Raw genomic sequence first — 24,278 nt, 5'->3', positions numbered from 1 at the left:
ACATTTTCTGTGAGTTATTTTATATTTAAATTCGTCGTAATTGCAATTCCTAGGTATTTAGTTGAATTTATTGCTTTTAGATTTGACTCATTTTTCGTGTAACCGATGTTTAACGGATTCATTTTGGCACTGATGTGTGGCCTCACGCTTTTCTTTATTTAGGATCAATTGCCAATTTTGGCACAAAACACATATCTTATCTGAATCGTTTCGCAATTGGTTTTAATCTTGTGACGACTTTACTAGACAACAAACGGCAGCATTATCTGAAAACAACCTAAGAAGGCTGCTCGAATTGTCTCCTAAACCGTTTACGTAGATAAGGAACCGCAGAGGGCCTATAATACGACCTTGGGGAACGCCAGAGATCACTTCTGTATTACCAGCGATCACTTCTGTATTAATCGATGACTTTCCGCCAGTTACCACGAACTGTGTTCTCTCTGACGGAAAATAATGAACCCAGTCGCATAAACGAGGTGATATTCAATAAGCACGCAATTTGATTACATGCCGCATGTGGAATACGGTGTCAAAAGCCTTCTGAAAATCTAGAAATACGGCATCAATATGAAATCATTGGTCGATAACGCTCAACACTTCTTGTAAGTAAAGAGGTAGTTGTGTTCCACTAGTACGTTTTCTAAATCGGTGTTGTTTGTGCATTAACACACTATCCTCTTAGAGGCAATTCATAATTTTATTTTATTTGTTTTACACGTCTAGTTCCGAAATACCAATATGAGGAGGAAATCTCCAAGGTCATGGAAGCGTCACTACATGAAAGTACAAAATGAAATTAATAACAGACAAAATAAAATGTTTACGAACCCAAAAGAAAGACAAGCAGTAAGTTTATGTAAACGCAGTCAACAGTAAAACGATAGAATCAACTTAATTTTTAAAAGAAATCCTCGACAGAATAGAAGGAGTGACACATGAGGAAACTCTTCAGTTTGGATTTGAAAGCGCGTGTATTACTGCAAAGATTTTTGAATTCTTGTTGTAGCTTATTGAAAATGGATTTCCCTACGCACTACGCTGCACGACTTTCTGCAAAAGAGTCAAGGAAGTGTGATCCAAATGCAGATTGGGTTTTTGCCTACTATTAACTGAGTGAAGGCTCCTAATTCTTGAGAATAAATGGTTCAAATGGCTCTGAGCACTATGGGACTTAACTTCTGAGGTCATCAGTCCCCTAGAACTTAGAGCTACTTAAACCTAAATAACCTAAGGACATCACACACATCCATGCCCGAGGCAGGATTCGAAGCTACGACCGCAGGTGTCGCGCGGCTCCAGACTGTAGCGCCTAGAACCGCTCGGCCACTCCGGCCGGCTCTTGAGAATAACCTGATATTGTTAACAAGAAATGACAATATAGAATATATATATTGAGAGGCTACCGTTCGAATAGTGAAAATGGCAGCATTAAGTCGTTGAACAAGATCCTGACCGTGGGCTTTCCACAACAGTTTATTATCTATCTGAACTCCTAGAAATTCTAACTGTTCAGTGTCACTAATAATACGCCCATACTGTGAAATTAAAACGCCGGGCATTGTTGAATTGTGTGTTACAAACTGTAAAAAGTGAGTCTTACTGTGATTTAGCTTTAGTTTATTTTCTACAAGACATGAACTTATGTCATGAAATCTACTATTTGAAACCGAGCCAATGTTGCACACAACATGCTTTGGTACCAAGCTGGTGTCATCAGCAAACAGAAATTTTTTAGAATCCCTTGTAATACTAGAGGACATACCATTTATATAAATAAGGAATAGGAGTGACCTCAGCACTGATCCCAAGCCCCCCCCTCCACCTCCCCCTCCCCCTCATTGTTCACATCGTAGCCATTCTCAACACAGTGGGTAATGACCTTTTGCTGTCTGTTGTTAAAGTAAGAGGTGAGCTAATTGTGAGCAACTCAGCGTATTCCAAAATGGTAGACCATCTGGAGCAATATTTTGTGATCAACGCAATCAAATGCCTTAGTTAAATAAAACAAATATGCCTACCTATCAAAACCTTTTGTTTAATCCATCGAGTACGCCACAGAGAAAAGAGAATAAAGCACTTTCAGCTCTTAAACTACCCCTAAAACCGAACTGTGCATTTGATAGCAAGTTATGTGACATAAAATTATCAATTATCCTTACATAATCACCTCTTTCAATAACTTTAGCAAACACTGATGACATAGAAATAGGTCTAAAATAGTCTACGTTATCCCTTTTTCCCTTTTCATACAGCGGCTTTACTACTGAGTACTTTAATCGTTCAGTAAACTGACAGTTCTAAGAAAAAAATTACAAATATGGCTAAGTACAGGGCTAACATGTGCAGCACAGTACTTTAATATTCTGCTAGGCACTCCATCATAGCCATGAAAGTCCTTAGTATTCAGTGATTTAATTATTGACCCAGTGTCCCTCTTGTCTGTTTTACAGAGGAGTATTTCAGACATCAATCTCGGAAAGGCGTTTTCCTGTAGAGTTATATTATCCCTGCATAATGTAAGTTTTTATTTAATTCACCAGCAATGCTAGGAAAATGGTTGTTAAATACTGTACATCTATCTGATTTATCATTAACAGAAATATTTTTACTACGAACTGACTTTATATCATCGACTTTTTGCTGCCAACCAGACACTTCCTTCACAACTGACCATATGGTTTTAATTTTATCCTGTGAATTAGCTATTCTATTTGCATACCACATACTCTTTGCCTTCATAATAACATTTCCGAGCACCTTAAAATACCGTTCGTAATGGGCTACTGTAGCCTGATTGTGACTACTTCCAACATTCTGGTACGATCCCCACTTTGTTCTACATGGTATCCTTATCCCACTAGTAAGCCACGCAGGCTTCCTTTGGATGCTAGCGCCCTGTTTAGAACGTCCTCATTTGTCATCTATGTTATCGGTACTATAAATATCCTGCCATTCTTGTTCCTTAACGAGGTTAAAAAAGCGTTCTATTGCCGTTGGATTAGCTTTTCTACATAGTTTGTAGTTATATATAACATTTGTTTGAGTACAAAGACTTTCATTGCTAAAATTTGTGCATCGTGGTCTGGAAGGACATTCACTTTTTTACTAACAGAATGGTCATATAGTAATGAAGAATGAATAAAAATATTATCTGTACATATGCTACTGTTCCCCTGCACCGTGGTAGGAAAAAACACAATCTGCATCAGCTCGTATTCCAACATACTTTTTCTTGCACAGTGACATACAAAATTAATATTACGGACACCACATGTAACTAGTTTTTGGTACTTCCCAAATTGAATCATTAACCCTCTGACTTCAGCGGTAATGCTCTGATGTCAGAGTTAGGGGACTTATAAAAAAACAACAGATAGAAGTTCAGTTTCATTAAATTCAACTGCCCAACACAACATTCAGATACCTATTTAGCCCAGTACCGTCATACGCCTACGGACTCAAATGGAATGCTGTTTTTTACCTACGTGGCCACTCCCCCACTCCGCAATGAACTCCTTGAAAAACAGGCAGCTAATCTATATATCATGGTAAAGGAAGCCTCTGAATTGCCAAATTATTTGTGGTCTCCTATATATCACTAATGTTAGAGTCGACCTCTATTAGCAGTTCAGTAACTTCATCTCTAATACCTGTTATATGTTGATGAAATATGCTAGTTCCTTCACTACTTGGATACCTGACCTCCTCCGAAGGTGATTCTTTTCTTAGAGGGACTTCCTTTAAGCAAGGATACCTATCATCTGACTTCAATCAACAAAGTGACAGCTCTAAACACCAAAAACTACAGGGATTTTTCCATGAATGTTCCCACCACCGTCCACTACACTGTTACCTACAAGCTTTGCTAGCCTCCCCTTCCCAGGCCCATTGAGGTGCAGGCCATGCCTAGTGAACCCAATCTATTGATAGACTCATCTGGTACCACTCCAATGTGAGCCATGCCCTTCTCCATGAGTACTTTCTCCAGCCACATGTTAACACGCCTAACTGCAACATTACGATGAGGCCGATCATGATGCTGAAACAGTTGCACGAAGTGTACATTAGTGCCACCAGTTTTAGTGGCTATCTTCACCAGGTAACCACCTACATCATACTCCGCTCCCTGTCAAGACTATTCCCAAATTCACCCACAGTCACTACCTGATCCTCTCCTATGTTAACAGTCACCTGAGCCAACCTTGCACTAAGCTTCACAATGCTGGCGACCTAGTACTCACTGCCTAACACTTCCTGCAATTGATGGCCCACACCTCTGCCATGCGAATTACCCAGCGGCAGAACCTTCTTTGTTCTGTTATAATTTGCAACTGACTTAGGCTCCCTAACTGCTGAGGACTGTTGCATATTAGCTACATTTACAGCAACAACAGGCTCCTCTCCACTCAGTTCTGACAAACTGTCAAATGTTCGAACGCAATATACGAGTATATTCCAAAATCGTGCTGCATATCGACGTTAATGATTTGGGCCTGTAATTCAGTGGATTACTCCTATTGCCTTTCTTGAATATTTGTGTGATCAGTGCAACCTTCCAGTCCTTGGATACGGATCTTTTGTCGAACGAGCGGTTGCATGTGATTGTTTAGTATTTAAGAAGCTACTGCATCAGTATACTCTGAAAGGATCCTAACTGGTATACTGTCTGGACCGGAACTGTTTTTATGAAATGATTTAAGTTGCTTCAATACTCCGAGGATATCTACTTCTAAGCTACTGAGGTTCGCAGCTGTTATTGAATCGTTTTCTTTGGTAAAGGAATTTCGGAAGGCTGTGCTTAGCAGCATTGTTATCGATAGTGTTTGCATTTCTATCGCGCAGAGAAGGCACTGATTGTGTGTTGCCGCTAGCATACTTTACAAACAACCAAAATCTCTTTGGAGTATCTGCCAGGCTTGGGGACAAAGTTCCATTGTGGAAACTATGATAAGCGTCTCGCATTGAAGTCCGTTACAAATTTCGAAATTCTGTGGGGTGGGGTGGGGGGGTGTTTTCCGTTCGTTTAAATTTGGCATATCGTCTTCGTTGTTTCTGCAAAAGTGCTCTTATCTGTTTTGTGTTCAGCGGAGGATCAGCTCCGTCGCTTGTTAATTTATTTGGTCTAAATTCTCACCTGCTGTCGATACTATTTCTCAATTTAAGCCACATCTGGTCTACACTTGCAATGTTAATTTGGGAGGAGTGGATATTGTCTCTCAGGAAGGCGGCAAGCGATTTTTTATCTGCTTTCTTAAATAGATATATTTTTAGTTTATTTTTGAAGTGTTTGGGAGTTACTGTTTTCATTCTCGCTACGACAACCCTGTGTTTACTAATCCCTGCATATCCTTTGATGCTTGTATTAGCTCAGAACTACTTGCTGCTAAGAGATCAAGTGTGTTTTCACAACCATTTAACATTCGAGTGGGCTCTTCAACTAATTGCTCGAAACATTTTTCACATAGTGAGTTAAGCACAATTTGGGATGATATTTTATGCGTATCAAACTGTAACTGTATGAGTCGGGTACGTGTTTGAAACTAGACTCAAGTTTTCTTTGAACATTGAATGTGCCATAATACACAAATAAACTGCAAAAACAAACTGTGTACTGCAATTAATTACAGAGGCACGAATTTCCAAAATGGAAATCACACAACAATAACTGTAGTATTAAAACATATATTATTATTACTATTATGCTCGAATCAGAAACATACAAATTTACAGTAGCCATACACATCAAAAAATATGTACATATATACACACAAATTGTATTTATATTACATGTGCCCAGTACTTTGCAACCTCCAAGGCGCTTGGAGTGGCTTGCAGGAGATCAATCTTCGTGCAGGATGTAGGGCACAAAAGGCACTGGACCATGTGGCTTGTGGTTTGTTCTTGTCCACAGTCACAGGACGTATCTTCTGTTATGAAGCCCCATCTCTTCAGGTTGTCTCTGGATCGTCCAACTCCTGATCGTAATCTGTTTAAAGATTTCCACACCAGCCAGCTCTCGTTGTGTCCAGGTGGTAGTTCTTCAGCTTCTGGCGTCTGCAGGTGAGGCGCCGACTTCTTCCATAACTCCAGCCTCGCCTTCTCTGGTGAAATGGTGAGCTTCTCGGATATTCTCAGGAAGCTCTTTCGCGATCTCAACCGTTGCTGTGGTGGATTATGTCCGTGCAGTGGATGGGCACTGCCCTGTTCCACTTCCAGTCTCTCCTAGTCGGCAGCCACTGTTCTGCGTATCCATGGTGGCGCTATTCCAGCAGGGCAGTAGAGCTTATCAGTTGGGGTAGGTCTTAAGCAACCTGTGATCAACCTGCAGGTTTCGTTGAGAGCAATGTCTACATGTCTGGCATGAGATGACCTGTACCAGACTGGAGAAGCATATTCAGCAGTAGAAAAGCACAGTGCCATTGCAGAACAGCGAATAGTTTGTGGATGTGATCCCCACTGTGTCCCCGCTAGTTTGCGAATTAGGTTGTTTCGAGCGGAGATTTTCATTTTGGTGTTCTTGCAGTGAGTTTTGAATGTCAGAGTTCTATCGAGAGTGACTCCCAAGTATTTAGGTGCGTGATGATGTTGGAGTTGGAAGCCTGACCATGCAATATGTAGCTCTCGATTAGCTTCCCTGTTCCTTAAATGAAAGGCACACACTTGTGTCTTCGAAGGGTTTGGTCTGAGTTGGTTCCGACTGTAGTAGTTTGACAGTGTTTTAAGTGCTGTTGTCAGGTTTCTTTCCATTCTTTCAAAGCATGAGCTCTGCGTAGCAAGGGCTAGGTCATCTGCATATAAGAATCTCCTTGTACCTGGGGTCAATGGCTGGTCGTTGGTATAGATGTTGAAGAGAAATGGAGCCAAGACGCTTCCCTGAGGTAGACCATATTATAAGATTTATTCATTTTATTAGTGCGCAACGAGCTGCTTTGCTAATGACATCTCAGCATTCATGTGGGAAGATATACGAAAATCGAGGAAAACAAAAATTAATCGAAAAGGAAAGGAAATTAAGGTGTAAGGTTCCGTCGGCGATAAGTTTTATAGAGTCCGCAAGGACCAAGGATGAACTAAGAAGGAAAGCGGCTGTATCCATTTCCGGGCATTTGTCTTAAGTAACGCAATGGAAAGCCAATGTCCAGATGGTGGCGCCTATGATTTCAACTGTCGTTCTCCCTAATCGGAGCAACACGGTGCAAATCAAGATTATTAACGTCTCAATATCCTGATGATATTGGAGGTTGGGTATGAGTTACACTCTAAGAAAAAAAATAAAAACCGACGCACCACGAAGAAATTATCCGAATGGGACGGAAATCGGTAGATGTGATGTGCATGTGCAGACAAGCAAGTGGTTAGAGTTTCATTAAAAAATAGATGATTTATTCAAGGGAAAGACCTTCACGAATTGAGCAAGTCAGTAATGCGTTGGTCTACCTGTAGCCGTTACGAACAGTTACTCTATTTGGCATTGATTGACAGAGCTGTTGGATGCCTTCCTCATGGATGTCGTTCTGAGTTCTGTCCAATTGGGGCGTTAGATCAAGATCCCGAGCTCTTTGGAGGACCCTGACCCTAATTGTTCAAATTCTTTCAGTTGGGGTCTAGCGACCTTGGTGGCCACGGTAGGAACTCCCTCCGTGTGCGGGCGGGCATTATTTAGCTGAAATGTGAGCCCAAGATGGCTTATCATGAAGGTAACAAAACTGGCTGTAGAATATCGTCGACGTACCTGTTTGCTGTAGGGTTCTAGCGGATGACAACCTAAGGCGCTCTGCTACGAACGCTCCAGACCACCACTGCTGCCTTATTACGAGCGACAGTAGGGCTGCTACCCGAAAACTGTCTGGGGCGTCTGCAGATGTGTATTCGTCGGTCATCGTGGTTCAATTCGAAGCGGGACTCATGACAGAAGACAGTTCTACTACAGTCAACGAGATTGCAGGCCGAATACGCGTCTGGATAGCGGTGGGATACCAACCCGACTGTTGCCCGCCATACAGCCCAACGAGAAATCATTGTCTGGGGTGCCATTCCTTTTCGTAACAGGGCCTCTTGGTTCGTGATCCGTAGCAACCTTACCCCAAAATGGCACGTCGACGATATTCTACGCGCCGTTTTAATGTCCTTCATGGCAAGCCATCGTAGACCTACATTTCATCCAGATAAGGCTCTCCCTCAGACGTCCAGCGTTTCTAGTACTTGTCTTTGTGCTTGCCAAAGCATACCGTGGCCAGTAAGGTCGGATCTCTCCCCAGTTGAGAACGTTTGGGGAAGCCGCCAGGACGCGCCACAGCGGTCAGTAGCGAAGCGCGTGGTTAGCTGAGGTAGTTCAGATTCCAGCTGACGATGGGCTGTGAGCTCAGCAGTAGAGGATCTGTTCTGAGTGAGTGACTGCAACGGCATGAAGCGGATCCTGTCATGAAATAAAATCGCGATTCAAGTGGTCGTGGACAGTAACATTCCAGGACTGGCCAGACCAGAGTACTGAACCCAATGATATACTCATTTGAAGAATTAGAGCGTCGGCTTCACTTCAGACCCATGCGTACAACTTTGCTACCTTCTCTGGCTTGGCCATTGAGGAAAAATGGGTTGCCATTCCTGAACAGACTTTGAAAGCTTCCCCAGCAAAGCCTAATAAAGGTGAAGAGAGGACACACTGCATATTAATACCTGTACAGGTAACTCTGATCGTATAGCGTATGTGATGGGTGCCGAAGCCTAAAAGAGATTCTGGAAAACTACAGAAGACTGGAAGCTGATTTAATTTCCGATATTTTCCAGTAGCTGGATGGTGTATCAACAATGAGTTTTCTCGCAGTGGTTTCAAGCTGAAAGAGCCTGAGAGCCTGAGAGACAACATAGGCGTCCCGCTGGTAGCGGCGCGGAGTCGCCACCTAGCGTCACGTACCGTTGGCACACACATGACCTACATCCCGTCCCGTCCCGTCCCATCCCACGCACGGCAGACTCCCGCCGTGACAGTGCGCATTACTCATACACGCGTCTGCAGGCGCCTCCTCATGAATAAGTCCCGGCGCGTGAGGGGAAGGTGGTGGTGGGTTGGGCAGCGGTGGGGAAGGAAGGACATACATCTGGCCGCCCGTCGATAGCCGCCGGACGGGCGCCAGTTGGTGGGGGCATTTGTTATGCCGCGACATGCCCGCCGTAGGCGTAGGCGTCCGGCTAACGTAAGCGAAGCGTCGCCGTCCAGTTTCGTACATGGCACTGTAGGAGCTAGGCAGCACGGGAGAAGGACAGACAAGGGCTACGTAGTGAGATGCCGCAATACCCAGGGTGTAAACTGTAAAAGGCTAAAAAAAATAATTAATGGAAAACTACTGGTGGATAAATGAAACTGTAGCACCTACAGAAAAATGTTTAGATGACATTACAGTGAAGTACCGCATTCTAGGCGCTACAGTCTGGAACCGCGCGACCGCTACGGTCGCAGGTTTGAGTCCTGCCTCGGGCATGGATGTGTGTGATGTTCTTAGGTTAGTTAGGTTTAAGTAGTTCTAAGTTCTAGGGGACTGATGACCTCAGAAGTTAGGTCCCATAGTGCTCAGAGCCATTTTTTGAAGTGTCGCACCACCTTCTGTCTTACATAGCGCTGCAGCTCGTCGTGGTATGGACTCAGCAAATTGAAGGAAGTCCGCTGCAGAAATATTGGGCCATGTCGCCTCTGCAGCCAAACGTAATTTCTAAGGCGTTGCCGGTGCATGACTTCGTAAGTGAACTGACCTCTCGATCACGTCCCACAAATATTCGATGCGATTCATGCTGGCGATGTGAGCGGCCAAATAATTCGTTCGAACTGTCCACAATGTTCACACTACACTTGCTGCAAGGTCACGTGACGATCATAGGGATCTATAGATTTACGTGAGCGATAGTTCAGCTTGGTTGTTTTGGGTCGAGCGATATGCGTAGTGGAGGAGTCTTGTTAATCTCTCTCTCTCTCTCTGTGTGTGTATGTGTGTGTGTGTGTGTGTGTGTGTGTGTGTGTGAGTGAGTGTGCTTGCACATGTGCGAGTTTTTGTTATCTTCTTCATCTGTTCGCGCTGTTGTACTCTCTCATGGTACGGCTCTATTGTGGATCATTTAAAGTTCTTCTCTTGTTCTCAAATTAATTTTGCCTCTGACCGTCTTTACATAATTATCCCTTGCTTTCATTTCTGCGACAAGGACTAGCCATTACAGTCTGTAGACATTAATCTGTTCGCAAATTCTTCTAACTCCCTGTTGATCTCTGACCGCTGCCTTAGTTTTCTGTATGATACCATGTGGCTTCCTCCACTTAAAAATTTTCATCTCCGCAGCTCTTATGGATATCTATGTCGCGCTGCCATGCGGTGCGTGTGGTACTGCCATTGTTCAATAGCAAGGTATTAGGGCTTCTATCCGTACATATTCTTCAGTACTGCCTGTGGTTTTAAGTACTGATGCCGATGGCGCTGACAGCTATCGAAAGCTCGAAGTGACACGTCTTATGAACCGGGAACATTTCATTGGATCACGTCACGGCAAAAGACTCCGAGGACACCACCTGCAAGATTCTATGTACTTAACTGAAACTTTGTGTTTCCTTTGCATTCCTGTTTTGTTTGTGGACTAAATATCATTTTCAAAGCAGCTGAACTTATTTTCCTTGTTTTATGATAATTTAGTACAACTCTCAGAGCTTCCTGGCAGCTATATACAAATTCTTAATGATAATCCCACTCCTAAATTATTTACGCCAACGAATGATAGCCATTTTTACATTTCCTTAACTATTTTCAATTGCAGCACAAGGATGAGGAACCGGCGTCCCATAGTCTTCAAAAGTGGCCCTAATGCTTCTGTTTACATTCCACTTTTATAACATGTTGCCTTAACAGCCTGTGATTTGCAAAGAATTTTAATTGACCACTTTTCCTTCCCACAGTGGTCGTTCTTCCGAGAGTTAAGCAGTACGCATCTGATGACCATACGCACACAGCTCGGTGAAAAGAGTCTGCTGTCCCCGTACAGCGTGGAAATGTAACAAGTAGAGTATGACTTTGGACGATCAGCATTAGGCGGGCTCCTTTCAGAACACAACCGGCCCTCTTTCTAACTGCCTGGTACGTATCTTTGCACAGGGACGAGCGGCTATTCTGTGAACGAGCTTGGAGACTGTCTCCTTACGTTCATGCCACTTTTGAGCTTCCCTCGTTCTCCGTAAGGCGGAACTTGCTTCCGTAGTGGCTTCTGAGTTGCGTGTGCCTCCAGATTAATATAGAAAATTTTAATCTAGTCGTTAGTCCTCTCACGTGGGACTGACACACTACTAACTTGCTAACATAACATTGCTCCATTGCCTGGTATCCCATTCCGTCTCAAGACATTATGTCAGAATATAGGATGACTATTATCTATTGCACTCTTCGTCATATCGTCCGACCCATTACTCCGCAAAATTTCTTCGTCCTGCTCGGGTCTGAATGTTGGACACACATGCACAGTTTGTAAAACTTGGACAGATGATCTTAGAATATTTATTACAGACGTCCAATACTTGGAGAAGCTAAAGGAAGATGTAGATCTATGCGAAAGAGCACCGTGTGCAACGATAAACCCTAAGAGACATGTGAACACAACCATAGAGAGGAACATAGTACATGCAGCCTTGGTTCCTAACAAAAGGGAAATAAAATCCTTGGATCACAAGTCAAAACCAGTATTCAAAAAATGGCAACGTACTACTGCACAGCAATACTGTATTCTGTTAGTGTAATTAACTGACAAGAGTTGATAACTAAAGATGGCAACGTACTACTGCACAGCAATACTGTATTCTGTTAGTGTAATTAACTGACAAGAGTTGATAACTAAAGAGAGCTCAACGAGATATATGACACTGGCAGAGAAGATGACGTTAATAAATATACACAGTACCGAAAAAATTGGTACTTCCTTTCAGTTGTTTCGTACTCACTCAAGATACATTGTTGCAACGGGTGCATGTGGAATACATGAAATCGTTACATTTACAGATCGACGGCACAAGCGGTTCTAAGGTACCTCTTACCCACCCGTGCTGAAGCAGCCACGTTAGTATATGGTGTAGATTCCACGGACGGCAGTTCAGGCCCTGACTCTGAGATCCAGTCGATCTTACAGGTGCCGGATACTTTACTGGCATACGTTATGCCACGCCTGCTCGACCTGTTGACGTACTTCTGTAAGAGTTGTAGGATGACGAGCCGCGTGAGTTATTTCTCTTCCTATGATTTCGCACACTATCTCGATTGCAGACAAGTCTGGAGATCTTACTAGCCTGGGAAGTTGCTGCACGTCTTACAGAGCATGTTTGGTTTCAATGCGTCACCAAGCGTTGGAAAATCACCTTCCTGTTGCAAGAACGCCAAAAGAACGGGTCCAACATACTGCACATACCGAGCGCTGGTTAGCGCCCCTGAAGAAATGTGAACGAGAGGTGTAGCTTATCTCAACCCAGACCACGAGGCCTGCGGTCGGCCAGTGTCTCTTGGACGAATGCACTCTACGAGGCAGCGCTCATTAGACCTAGGTCGTACGGACTAACGACCATTACTCGCGTGCAGGCAGCATCTGATTTCATCGCTGAAGACCACAACGCTTCATTCCATTTCCCAAGCGATCCTCTGACGGCACCAGTCGAGCCATACACGTCAATGTTGTGGTGTGAATGCAAGACGGACTAGAGTTGTGCGTGCCCGTAGTCCCACTGCTAATAACCGGTTCGCAACAGTTCGTGTTGAGACATCTGGGCTCATAAGCCTTCTTACCTGTCTGATCCGCCACTTCTGCCCTTACAATACGACGATCCTGGCGAGCTTCAGTGCTGCGTGGACGTGTAGGACCTCGTCTACGGGTCTGAGAATGTCCAGCTTGCGTGGCAGTTCTCCTAAAGGACCATCCCGCCACTCAGAAGACCACCGTATGACCCCTTTCAAACCGGCTCAGTTGTCTGTAGGAAGCGGAAGTCTGTCTCCGTGACGTGTCTGCTGCTTGCTACACACGTGTACACCACACTGAGCTTCCTGGCTGTGACCATTCCCTATTGAAAGACAGACACAGATGACGCTCTGGTAGCTATACCGCTACTCTACCTGTAGGCGGACGACGTTGAAACCATTACCAGTACATCTACTATCCTCCAGTTGGCATATGTCGTCATCTGATCAAAATCAACGTCATATTTCCAGGTGTACTAATCTCTTCCTGTAGCAGTGTATTTGATATCAAAACCGTGATTTAGGACTAAAATTCTCAAACTGCCCAAAGAACTGGGTCGAGCAATAGCACAAGCTGTCTCCAGGCTATTGTGGCGTGGAGATATATTTATAGTTTTACACACCACATACACTCTAAAGTCAGCAGAAGGGGGCTTCGGCGTAATCGATTTCAAAGGTACATGAAATGTATTCGCAGTTGCGAATATGAACAACCATCAGCTGTATAAGGGAAATTTGCGCCAGGCCGGGAATCGAACACGGATTTACCGCTTTACACCAGTGGTCGCCTTAATTGCTTGGGCTGTCTGTGCACGACTCAGAGCTAGGCCCAACTGCGAATGCATTTCATGTATTTCACAGCGGCTGTAGTCGCCGCAGTGCGTGTTGCTTCGCACATGCATCGATACATATGCGCTGCTCTCAAAACATATACACATCCAAAACCAGTCCGATAGCTCTCTTGTTAGACAAATGCAGACAAGCATCCGAAATAGCGCACATTGACCACATAAAATCCACTTACAGTTACGCTACAGGCGACAATACTATTGTAACCTCCCCACAGAAAATTAATATGTATAATAACCTCCCAACAGTAAAAAATATAATTGTAGCATTGACATTTAGTGTAACCTCCCAACAGAAAATTCCGTAACCTACCAATGATACAATGTGACTAATCTCTCAATAAAATTGTGGTTCACTTATAAGCTTTCAATAATTAACTGTGAATTTAAACTGGTAAATTTTGGACGTCAGCAGCGCTGCATCATGGCCCTGAAAGATCATTCTGAATAAAAATGAAAATTCTTACCTCAATAAGGTCCCCGGATAACGCGTATATATCTGCTCCTCTAAGAAATGTTTCTGGCACAGCTCAGTGCAATGCTGGCCAATAGATTTGTTATGTGTAAAAAGAAACAAATTATTTCTCTTTTGAATAATCAAGATGACCATGGAGTGTTTATTAAGAGATTTTTTTAAAAACACTTACATGGGGCTTAACATAACAATAGTATATATGCGCGAGGCTCCTTTTACCTTATACTACAACGCACAGGCTCTCCCATCGCTCCCCACGACCGGCCCAGCGAACACGATACACACGACTGCTCGCTAGCAACTACTTACTCCTAATGCTGACAACACTGCTCTCTGGTCTGCGATTCTATTGTAGCATACATATCGCAGGCAGCGCGTGAGCAATCCATCGAAATCACATCTGCTCGAGTGCGCTAGCAACAAATTCCTTAATCATGGACCTCTTACACTATGATACATGCGGAAGAGCTACGTACTAGGTAGCTCTCTAAATCCCTGAGAGAAGACTGCAAAGAAAATACATGACGCAATCAGAGGCAACCCAGTCAGTAACGCCGTCGAGTCGAAATTTCCGCAGTATCGCTGGAACGTCGTGTGACAAAATGCTCCGGCTTGTATTTTTTTTATCACCCTTGAGTCCACAGCACGTGGGAAAAGGTTGGTAACAGGACGATACCGACCGACGGAAAACAGACGAATAACAGCTGCCTACGACACATTCAGTTAACCAGGCACTGCGGAGCAAAGGATTCTTTGTCAAACGAGCGCAGACTTCTGAAAAGTAGTAAACCAATAGCGTGATTAACTGAATTGCACCAAGCCTTTTAGCCACAACAACAACAATGACACTGGAATTGTTCAGTAACAGATATACACTTTCACTATTTTTGTGATCGTTTCATAGCTTTGGTTACTGATAATAACTTGACACCAGTGCCTATGAGTTTTAATTTGTACACTACTGCACTGACGATGGTCATTATGCGATTGAAAATCGATTTTGCTGCGAAATAAACCATCAAAATTACGTTCAACGCTCACCTTCCTTCTAATTTCGCGTATATGGTCGTTGTGCACACAACACTCTATGGAATCACCAATCAACACTTAACACTACCATTTTTTCTCATCGAAGGCCGTAGTTGCAGAATTTAATTAATATGGTTCCAGTCCAGTGATCTTCACCAAGGTGTTAGGGAGGCTTCTCTTGATTGTAGGACGCGTGCCAGTACTTACAAGTCTCTCCATTTATTACCAATAGGTGACCCCCCTAGGTCACTCTTTGCCTGCACGAGATCTTCCAGCACGTGGACAATCGTCCACACAGCACACATGCGACGCACCAAAAAATTACAGTTTTCAGCCTCTCTATGGGGCCAACATGAGAAGACAAGGAAAATATCAAAATAAGAAGAAATTTTTATGGATTTTTCTAATCACGGCATTTGACTCAGCCTTCAAATACACTCCTGGAAATTGAAATAAGAACACCGTGAATTCATTGTCCCAGGAAGGGGAAACTTTATTGACACATTCCTGGGGTCAGATACATCACATGATCACACTGACAGAACCACAGGCACATAGACACAGGCAACAGAGCATGCACAATGTCGGCACTAGTACAGTGTATATCCACCTTTCGCAGCAATGCAGGCTGCTATTCTCCCATGGAGACGATCGTAGAGATGCTGGATGTAGTCCTGTGGAACGGCTTGCCATGCCATTTCCACCTGGCGCCTCAGTTGGACCAGCGTTCGTGCTGGACGTGCAGACCGCGTGAGACGACGCTTCATCCAGTCCCAAACATGCTCAATGGGGGACAGATCCGGAGATCTTGCTGGCCAGGGTAGTTGACTTACACCTTCTAGAGCACGTTGGGTGGCACGGGATACATGCAGACGTGCATTGTCCTGTTGGAAAAGCAAGTTCCCTTGCCGGTCTAGGAATGGTAGAACGATGGGTTCGATGACGGTTTGGATGTACCGTGCACTATTCAGTGTCCCCTCGACGATCACCAGTGGTGTACGGCCAGTGTAGGAGATCGCTCCCCACACCATGATACCGGGTGTTGGCCCTGTGTGCCTCGGTCGTATGCAGTCCTGATTGTGGCGCTCACCTGCACGGCGCCAAACACGCATACGACCATCATTGGCACCAAGGCAGAAGCGACTCTCATCGCTGAAGACGACACGTCTCCATTCGTCCCTCCATTCACGCCTGTCGCGACACCACTGGAGGCGGGCTGCACGATGTTGGGGCGTGAGCGGAAGACGGCCTAACGGTGTGCGGGACCGTAGCCCAGCTTCATGGAGACGGTTGCGAATGGTCCTCGCCGATACCCCAGGAGCAACAGTGTCCCTAATTTGCTGGGAAGTGGCGGTGCGGTCCCCTACGGCACTGCGTAGGATCCTACGGTCTTGGCGTGCATCCGTGCGTCGCTGCGGTCCGGTCCCAGGTCGACGGGCACGTGCACCTTCCGCCGACCACTGGCGACAACATCGATGTACTGTGGAGACCTCACGCCCAACGTGTTGAGCAATTCGGCGGTACGTCCACCCGGCCTCCCGCATGCCCACTATACGCCCTCGCTCAAAGTCCGTCAACTGCACATACGGTTCACGTGCACGCTGTCGCGGCATGCTACCAGTGTTAAAGACTGCGATGGAGCTCCGTATGCCACGGCAAACTGGCTGACACTGACGGCGGCGGTGCACAAATGCTGCGCAGCTAGCGCCATTCGACGGCCAACACCGCGGTTCCTGGTGTGTCCACTGTGCCGTGCGTGTGGTCATTGCTTGTACAGCCCTCTCGCAGTGTCCGGAGCAAGTATGGTGGGTCTGACACACCGGTGTCAATGTGTTCTTTTTTCCATTTCCAGGAGTGTAAATTGTGGTGAACATTGGCAACCTGGCCGGTCAACAAATTATTTAACAACGACAAACTGGGGGTTCCTGTCATTATCCAGACGCAGCAACTGCCGGACGAACGAGGTCTCCCAGCACAGTTAACCACAATGGACTGTATTAAGTGTCATATAATGTCCCACTTATAATGTTGAATTAACCAGTCTCCGCGATATCGCCGCCAGGTGGCCAGGTGGGGGCTTCATTACGGCAACGCTTGTTTTTATACTAAACATATACAGTATTTCTCTCTCTCTCTCCCTCCCCTGCCAACTTCCCCAACCCACACACACACACTGCTGCACACATAAAACACTTACTGCTCTTTCTCATCCTCCTCCTACTCTTCCTCTTCCAATGTCATCCACATCATAATACTTTTTAGACACAATCGTTGCTACATAAATTTAGGAATATTCGTGGTGCACGTTGTGCATGGGAATATTGAGAAGAAATCACGGTCTCAGACAAGGAATACTGTGTCCACGCCTCTCTCCACTTGGACGCTCCTCACTGTCACGGGTATGTTTGATGCGAGGACGACATGAATTTCTGAGTAGGCGTCCGTGTTCAGAACGACGTCAAAGTCTCCGGCGGTTTACTCGACAGGTCCTTGTGTTGAAATTCGGTGGCTGGAAAACCTATCTGTTGCAAAGTAATGGCGCGCTGTCTTGCGCACAAGGGTCACGAAATGGTTATAGTTATTAACGGTCTCTGACGCCTTATGAAGTTTAAACTTCAGAACACTTTTCACAGGTACAAAATGTACACCTATTAAAATGAAACGGAATCTGTCTAAAATACATTCGCTTAAAGGATTTACTTTCTCGGATCAGTAGCCCACTGATATAGTGGCAGACTGCAAATCCAAAGGTGTCAGGTTACATCCCGGGTCAGTCCTAGGGTTTTTATCTGTCACTTATCAGTTCTTTCACATCTGGTAATGTTTGATGATATGAAGAATGCCGAGTTGCACTGTGGTACGCATTCCACGTTAAATCGTGGGTCTGCCTGTAACTATTAGGTAAGTCAGTTCAAAGTTCGGCTGACGGCAAAGATATGCCTTGACTTCCTCAAACCTATAAACTGTCATACATAGAAAGTTATAGGTGGAATCGAACCACATGTATAGACTGTTGTCACAGGTATAAGAAGCGATAAGTGATGAGAATAAAAAAATTCCCTGCATGTGAGGACTGTGAACTCGGAACATTTGGATTTGTCGTCTCACATTTACCCACCAAACGATACTCTCTTGATATGGGGACCAAAAATTTCCAGTTATTTGGTACTTATTAAACGTGAAAGATGAATAGCCCACAGTGAAGATACGTACGCGTCTATTCGCGCATTAATGTGTGCCCGTTGCTTTGCAGATCCGCCAGAGATCGAGGTTGAGCGCAGTTGGGTCCACTCTGGTGAGGGCTACGAAGCTCAGCTCGTCTGCATCGTTCACGGAGAACCGCAGCCGGAGGTTTGTATGGCATTATTAGTGTTACTGTTTTATGTTTTAAGTAGACCATATATCACTTGCTGGACGCATGGATACTTTTTCGTGATTCTTGCATCATAAGTATCACAATTGATTTACAAAAATTTTTACTGATTCCTTGTTCCGAATGCCCTTACGTATTGACGAATGCTTTTGCTCTTTCCTGTAAGAGTGTTTCATAAATAAATTCTTTAAAAAATTCTTTAAAAATTTAGAGAATCTGTGAACACATACTACAAGAAAATGCTAGAATTTCATATTGCTGATAAATCTTCCTTGTGTTCACAGACATTAGTTTTCTGCTACTACCGAGCCAAATATCTGTTTTCACCCTGAAATCACGTTAGAATTACTACTTTGAGAACAGTTGTTACAAGACAGTTTTTATAACGTACTGTTCCGTACGGTATGAACAATAATGAAATTTATTTATTCAGAGCTTTTAATTTAATTCGTGAGAGAAACTAAAAATTACAGTTCACATGCGTGAAAACTGAGATACACTTTTACTGTACCTACCCAGTTAATATTGCACTGCCAAATTTAAATTACAAGGCTCTTTTATAAATGGAGACAAACTGATAAAGAGAAACTACATTTAGGGAATTAAGAATAATCGTCGCGGTGTCTATAGGGTTTTCAAGTTCGAAGTACCATAATGCAACGCAAAGTGATTGTACCATGTTTATACAGTTAGGTTAAAGTTATTACAGATGTCGATCATATTTACAAACTCATTAGCTAATGGTCTAATTATTTATCGGACACTCTAACCTATGGGTATCCGTGGCACAAGTGCAGTTACGTGCTTGATTTCTGAGTTAACCATGTTCAGTGACATATAAGGAGCTACAGTAATATCCCTTCGTTGACAGGTACTCTAACAGCAATGAATTTCTGTATGTACAATGACGGTAGTAAAGGTGCATAACAATCGTAATACTTTGTTCTGTAAATATTGACACATCTTCACTGTAGCTTAGTCTACATGCTGTCCATCATTATTTAGACAGAGCGTATCTTTCCTTTTCTTTTTGGAGGAATGGTTTATATTTATTTATGCTTATATTTATTTATTTATGCATTCACTAATTTATTAACTTCCCTATTTATTTGGAAGTTGAAACCTGTTCCCATAGGCAACTACGTCAGCACGCTTCTAATTGCGAATAGCGCCACTTTGTTACCGCGTTTCTTAGCTATCTTTTGTTTTCTTGAACATATATTTTGTTGACCTACTGTCATTATATATATACTCCATAAACTGTTATCATTTTAGAATACCCTCTCACTGTTATCATGCGTTTGAATGTAGTGGCTATGTTCCATCTTCTTTGTTGGTAACAATGCAATTACAGCTTTCCACTGCACGATCTGGCCCAGCAGTTAGTGCACATAATGTACATTCGGTATGAATCCGGCTTTGGAAAAGACACTCCACAATTCTGACATGAGATGCTGCTTTCCAGTTTGCAGTAACTGAATGACTTTCTCCTGTCTCGACTACTTTTTTTTATGAATAAATTGGGCTAGCACCTTTTAGCAACTGGCCTTCTGCAGAGGACATGAACTCGAATCGATTAAGTACCTCGGATGAGTTCCTGATATCTGAGCGCCAACTGATGCTTAGCTTTGGTATCCGTAAACGTGTCGCACTTATTTCCGATTCTGGCCCATATTCTTTGAGGATGGTCAGTGGCCGGAACGTCTAAGGATAAATAATTCCCTGATATTTATTTAATACAGGAAAATTATGTTACATAAATCCACATTCTGGATTTCCATGTTTGACCTAAATCGATGAACGGAATGCAGGGATCGTTTCTTTAAAAGCCCACTGCCGAAATTAATCCCGTTCTTAATCCTATCTGAGTTATATTTCTTTAATGATCTGACACGATGGGGAAATAGACCGTAGTGATCGCTACACTTCATTCTCCTTTACAACAAATCTCTGTTGTCTGGTTCAGAAATCAATACTTACATTCACTTATCTTCAAGAATAATGGTTTCACTATGTAATTATAGTTTCGTGCGCATAATCGTTAGGTACTGTTTCTTAAGGAAAAGGGAGTTTTTTTTAATTTTTGGATATTACTCCATTTAGGGTAAAAGATGCATGTTTGTCGTCTCTCATCGGGAGGACCTGCATTATGACATATTCTTACAATAAAAAATGTTGTCACTTGTTTCGTTTGAAGACTGTTAGGTTGTTAGTCAAAGTACCATGAAACACAGCAAGGCAAAGTTGTAATCCTAGTGGAAATCGACACAACTCTCCCTGATCAATAAACAGATCTATAGTCATTCAAAACAAGCGATTTCAATTTTCATTACCTTCACTGAATTTTGAGCAACTGGTCGTTGTGTATGGCCACTGTGGACAACGATAACACCATCACAGCATACAAGAGGATGTATTTGTTATTAGTGAATTGTCTAGCTATTAAAAATTTGTAGGAGAATTGAAGGATCTGGATATTTAGCTCACGTCTACTTATAACAAATTAGTAACTGATCGTTGTGTATGGCCACTGTGGACAACGATAACACCATCACAGTATACAAGAGGATATCTTTTTAATTAGTGAATTGTCTAGCTATTAAAAAATTTGTAGGAGAATTGAAGGATCTGGATATTTATTCACGTCTACTTATAACAAATTAGTAACTGATCGTTGTGTATGGCCGCTGTGGACAACGATAACACCATCACAGTATACAAGAGGATGTCTTTTTAATTAGTGAATTGTCTAGCTATTAAAAAATTTGTGGGAGAATTGAAGGATCTGGATATTTAGCTCACGTCTACTCATAACCAATTTATTTTTGCCCAGCTGATGGACACAATTCACAGCGTATCGAAACAGAGCAAGGTTCTCTAAAATCACAACTCAATTTAATAATGTTAACACTGGCAGGGGAGGGGAGGGGGTACCAAATTATATGGAAGACTGCATGAAGAAACCCTACAAGGTATACTTATATGGGGAGTTCCCAGATTCAAAGTTAATAAGACAAAATTACAAATTAAAATCAAATAGACAGCTCAGGCTGCCTATCAGAACAACTACGTACCTAATTGCTCAAAATAAGGATCACGCTACCACGGACTGAGGCCATTATATTTCGCCAAAATAAAAAAAATATGCGTCCGTGAGCACCAGATGATGCCAGGGAGATAAATAGCCACGAATCGTAGTTCTAATTTCTCAGCTCTCTACCTTCCAAAAAATTCCACAAGGAGTGACGACTCGATGCTATTCCAACGTGACGGACGAGAATATCGCTTATTTCACGAGAAAAAACAGGGGTACGCGGCGGAAACTTCCCACTCTTGACATAAAAAATGGACATTAACGCCGGCCGAGTTGGCCGAGCGGTTCTAGGCGCTACAGTCCGGAACCGCGCGACCGCTACGGTCGCAGGTTCGAATCCTGCCTCGGGCATGGATGTGTGTGATGTCCTTAGGTTAGTTAGGTTCAAGTAGTTCTAAGTTCTAGGGGCTGATGACCTCCCATAGTGCTCAGAGCCATTTGAACCATTTTGCACATTAACAAACATGAGGCTGGTTCAGGCTTGGAGTTGTTTTTGCTCGATTGGTCGGCTTCCTCATGTCAGTCACAGTGGCTGGGGCGACTCATTCGATCAGATACACCAGAATTTTTCGTTATATACCATCCAACTTTCCCATGCTGGCTGGACAACGCTGCGGGATTCGTCCTGTGATATCTGTGCAGAAAATGCAGAAATGTCAAGCTCCGGTATCCTCTGGGGAGAACAGTAACAGCACAGTGTCCTCTACCTGAGCAAGGACAGGTGTCAGCTCCCCTCACAAAAGAACAGTGCTGGCGACAGCTCCACTTCCGAGAAAACTGTGTATCCCCGTTGGGAGGCTCGACTCTTGGCCTTCTGCCTCTTCTTGGCCTCTTCAAACAGGCACCTGAGACGACAGCGTGAGCGAACCTTGACACCAGAAGAACGCAGAGCTTTCCTCCCAAGCAATTATGTCCAGTGCTCAGAATAAAAATAACAACAAAATAGCAGCAGGAAAATGAGACAAGATCGCTTAGCGCGATGTGACAGTAATGTCACGAGGGAACTGAAACTATTTACAGTTTCTGATGGTTCAAATGGTTCAAATGGCTCTCAGCACTACGGGACTCAACTTCTGAGGTCATCAGTCCCCTAGAACTTAGAACTACTTGAACCTAACTAGCCTAAGGACATCACACACATCCATGCCCGAGGCGGGATTCGAACCTGCGACCGTAGCGGTCGCGCGGTTCCAGACTCTAGCGCCTAGAACCGCTCGGCCACTCCGGCCAGCTTACAGTTTCTGTTCCATTAATATCCATTATGAAAGTCTGTGATGTATTAGTGATATAATAGTTAATTTATGGGAAGATTGTTTACCACTTAGAATATCTCGTAAGAGATTGATTTAATCTCATCTTCCAGACCTTCTAAGAGAACTGAAACTATCTGAAAAGACAGTAAGTATTCATTTCGCTGTAGGCTTCAAGGTGTTACGGTCTACGTTTCTCTGCTGGTCCCGGCGGAGGTTCGAGTCCTTCCTCGGGCATGGGTGTGTGTGTTTGTCCTTAGGAGAATTTAGGTTAAGTAGGGACTGATGATCTTAGCAGTTAATTCCCATAAGATTTCACACACATTTGAACAAAATAGTTTCTGTGAATGATATTAATGAGGTCAGAATTCTATTGTCGGTCCTTTTGTGGCTCTCAGTTGAATTATGAGTACGGTGTATAGTGGGAGCAAGAGATTCTACTACTTCAACGTGATTCTACAGTTTGGATGAGCAGGTCTAAGCCAAATAAGCTTTTTATGCAGCTTGTTCGCTGTTATGCTAATTAAGACCTGTTCAACGTATTTGCCCGAAAAATATAATTAAGTTAGTTTAAGTTTACACGCAACAGGGTTCAGGGCTGTTCTTTGAAGTTCACGGAATGGTTTGATGTGTCTCACATTCAGGAGATACCCTAAAGGCAGCGCACAGCAAATCATGTGACAGTCGGAGTAACTTGCAGTAATTAATATCCTGTAGCTGATATATTATGTCAGCATGTGCTTGAAGAAGCAAAACAATACTTCACTTATACTTGAATAAAGACGCCTGATGGGACAATGACATTTTTATCTTACTTAAAATTTTCTCGTTATTTGAACAATGTTAACGGTACAGTTTACTGCTAATGTGTTTCTTGATGTTTGAGTATATGATAACATACTTTCCTCCTGAAAGGGGTAACGACAATGATATAACTGTAGTCTTCATGTTATTAATTAACTCTTCGTAATATTTAGCGCGTTCGCCTCTATGAAGCAATGGGAGGCTTCAGTTTACAAGAAATGTTCTGTAAATTTACTGGAAAACAACAGTTCGTTTACGGAGGAGGCAGAATAAGTAACTCCATGCGGAGGATCCCGAGTAACTTTCTGGCATCCATATCAGGTATCCGTAATAGGAGACAACAAGCATACTCACAGAAAGGTGCGCCAAGGGTCACGGGGTTATCAGCCTCTCAGGATACTATAAGAAAACTTCTTAAAAACCTCAACATTTGATGTGGAAACACTGATATCACGAAAATTATTTATCAAAATTCCAAGCACCCACTTCTTGTTATCGGGGTCTTTCGTTCGAAGACTGGTCCTAAACACCACTCCACACTCTTTTGTTCTATAAATGACAACAATTTACGTACAGAGATACTAGCAACCATTCACTCTTCTTAGGGTAAAACATTAGTAAATCCAGAAATACGTAAAAATGAGGTAAATGATCCT

At 43.4% G+C, this 24,278-nt stretch overlaps 1 protein-coding gene across 3 annotated transcripts in view; it reads left to right on the top strand.

The window, feature by feature from the left end:
- LOC126191384 (lachesin-like) overlaps positions 1-24,278 on the top strand; it is a 945,166-nt gene that overhangs the window by 735,460 nt on the left and 185,428 nt on the right. For all 3 annotated transcript variants that reach the window (XM_049932238.1, XM_049932237.1, XM_049932236.1), the window contains exon 6: positions 18,355-18,452. In XM_049932238.1, coding sequence (XP_049788195.1) covers positions 18,355-18,452 — 98 coding nt within the window. The remainder of the gene's footprint in view (positions 1-18,354; positions 18,453-24,278) is intronic.

The sequence above is a fragment of the Schistocerca cancellata genome, chromosome 6 (genome assembly GCF_023864275.1).
Source record: "Schistocerca cancellata isolate TAMUIC-IGC-003103 chromosome 6, iqSchCanc2.1, whole genome shotgun sequence".
In the NCBI taxonomy this organism is placed as follows: domain Eukaryota; kingdom Metazoa; phylum Arthropoda; class Insecta; order Orthoptera; family Acrididae; genus Schistocerca; species Schistocerca cancellata.
The sequence above is the reverse complement of the archived record's forward strand: the minus strand, read 5'-3'. Positions and strand labels throughout refer to the sequence as shown.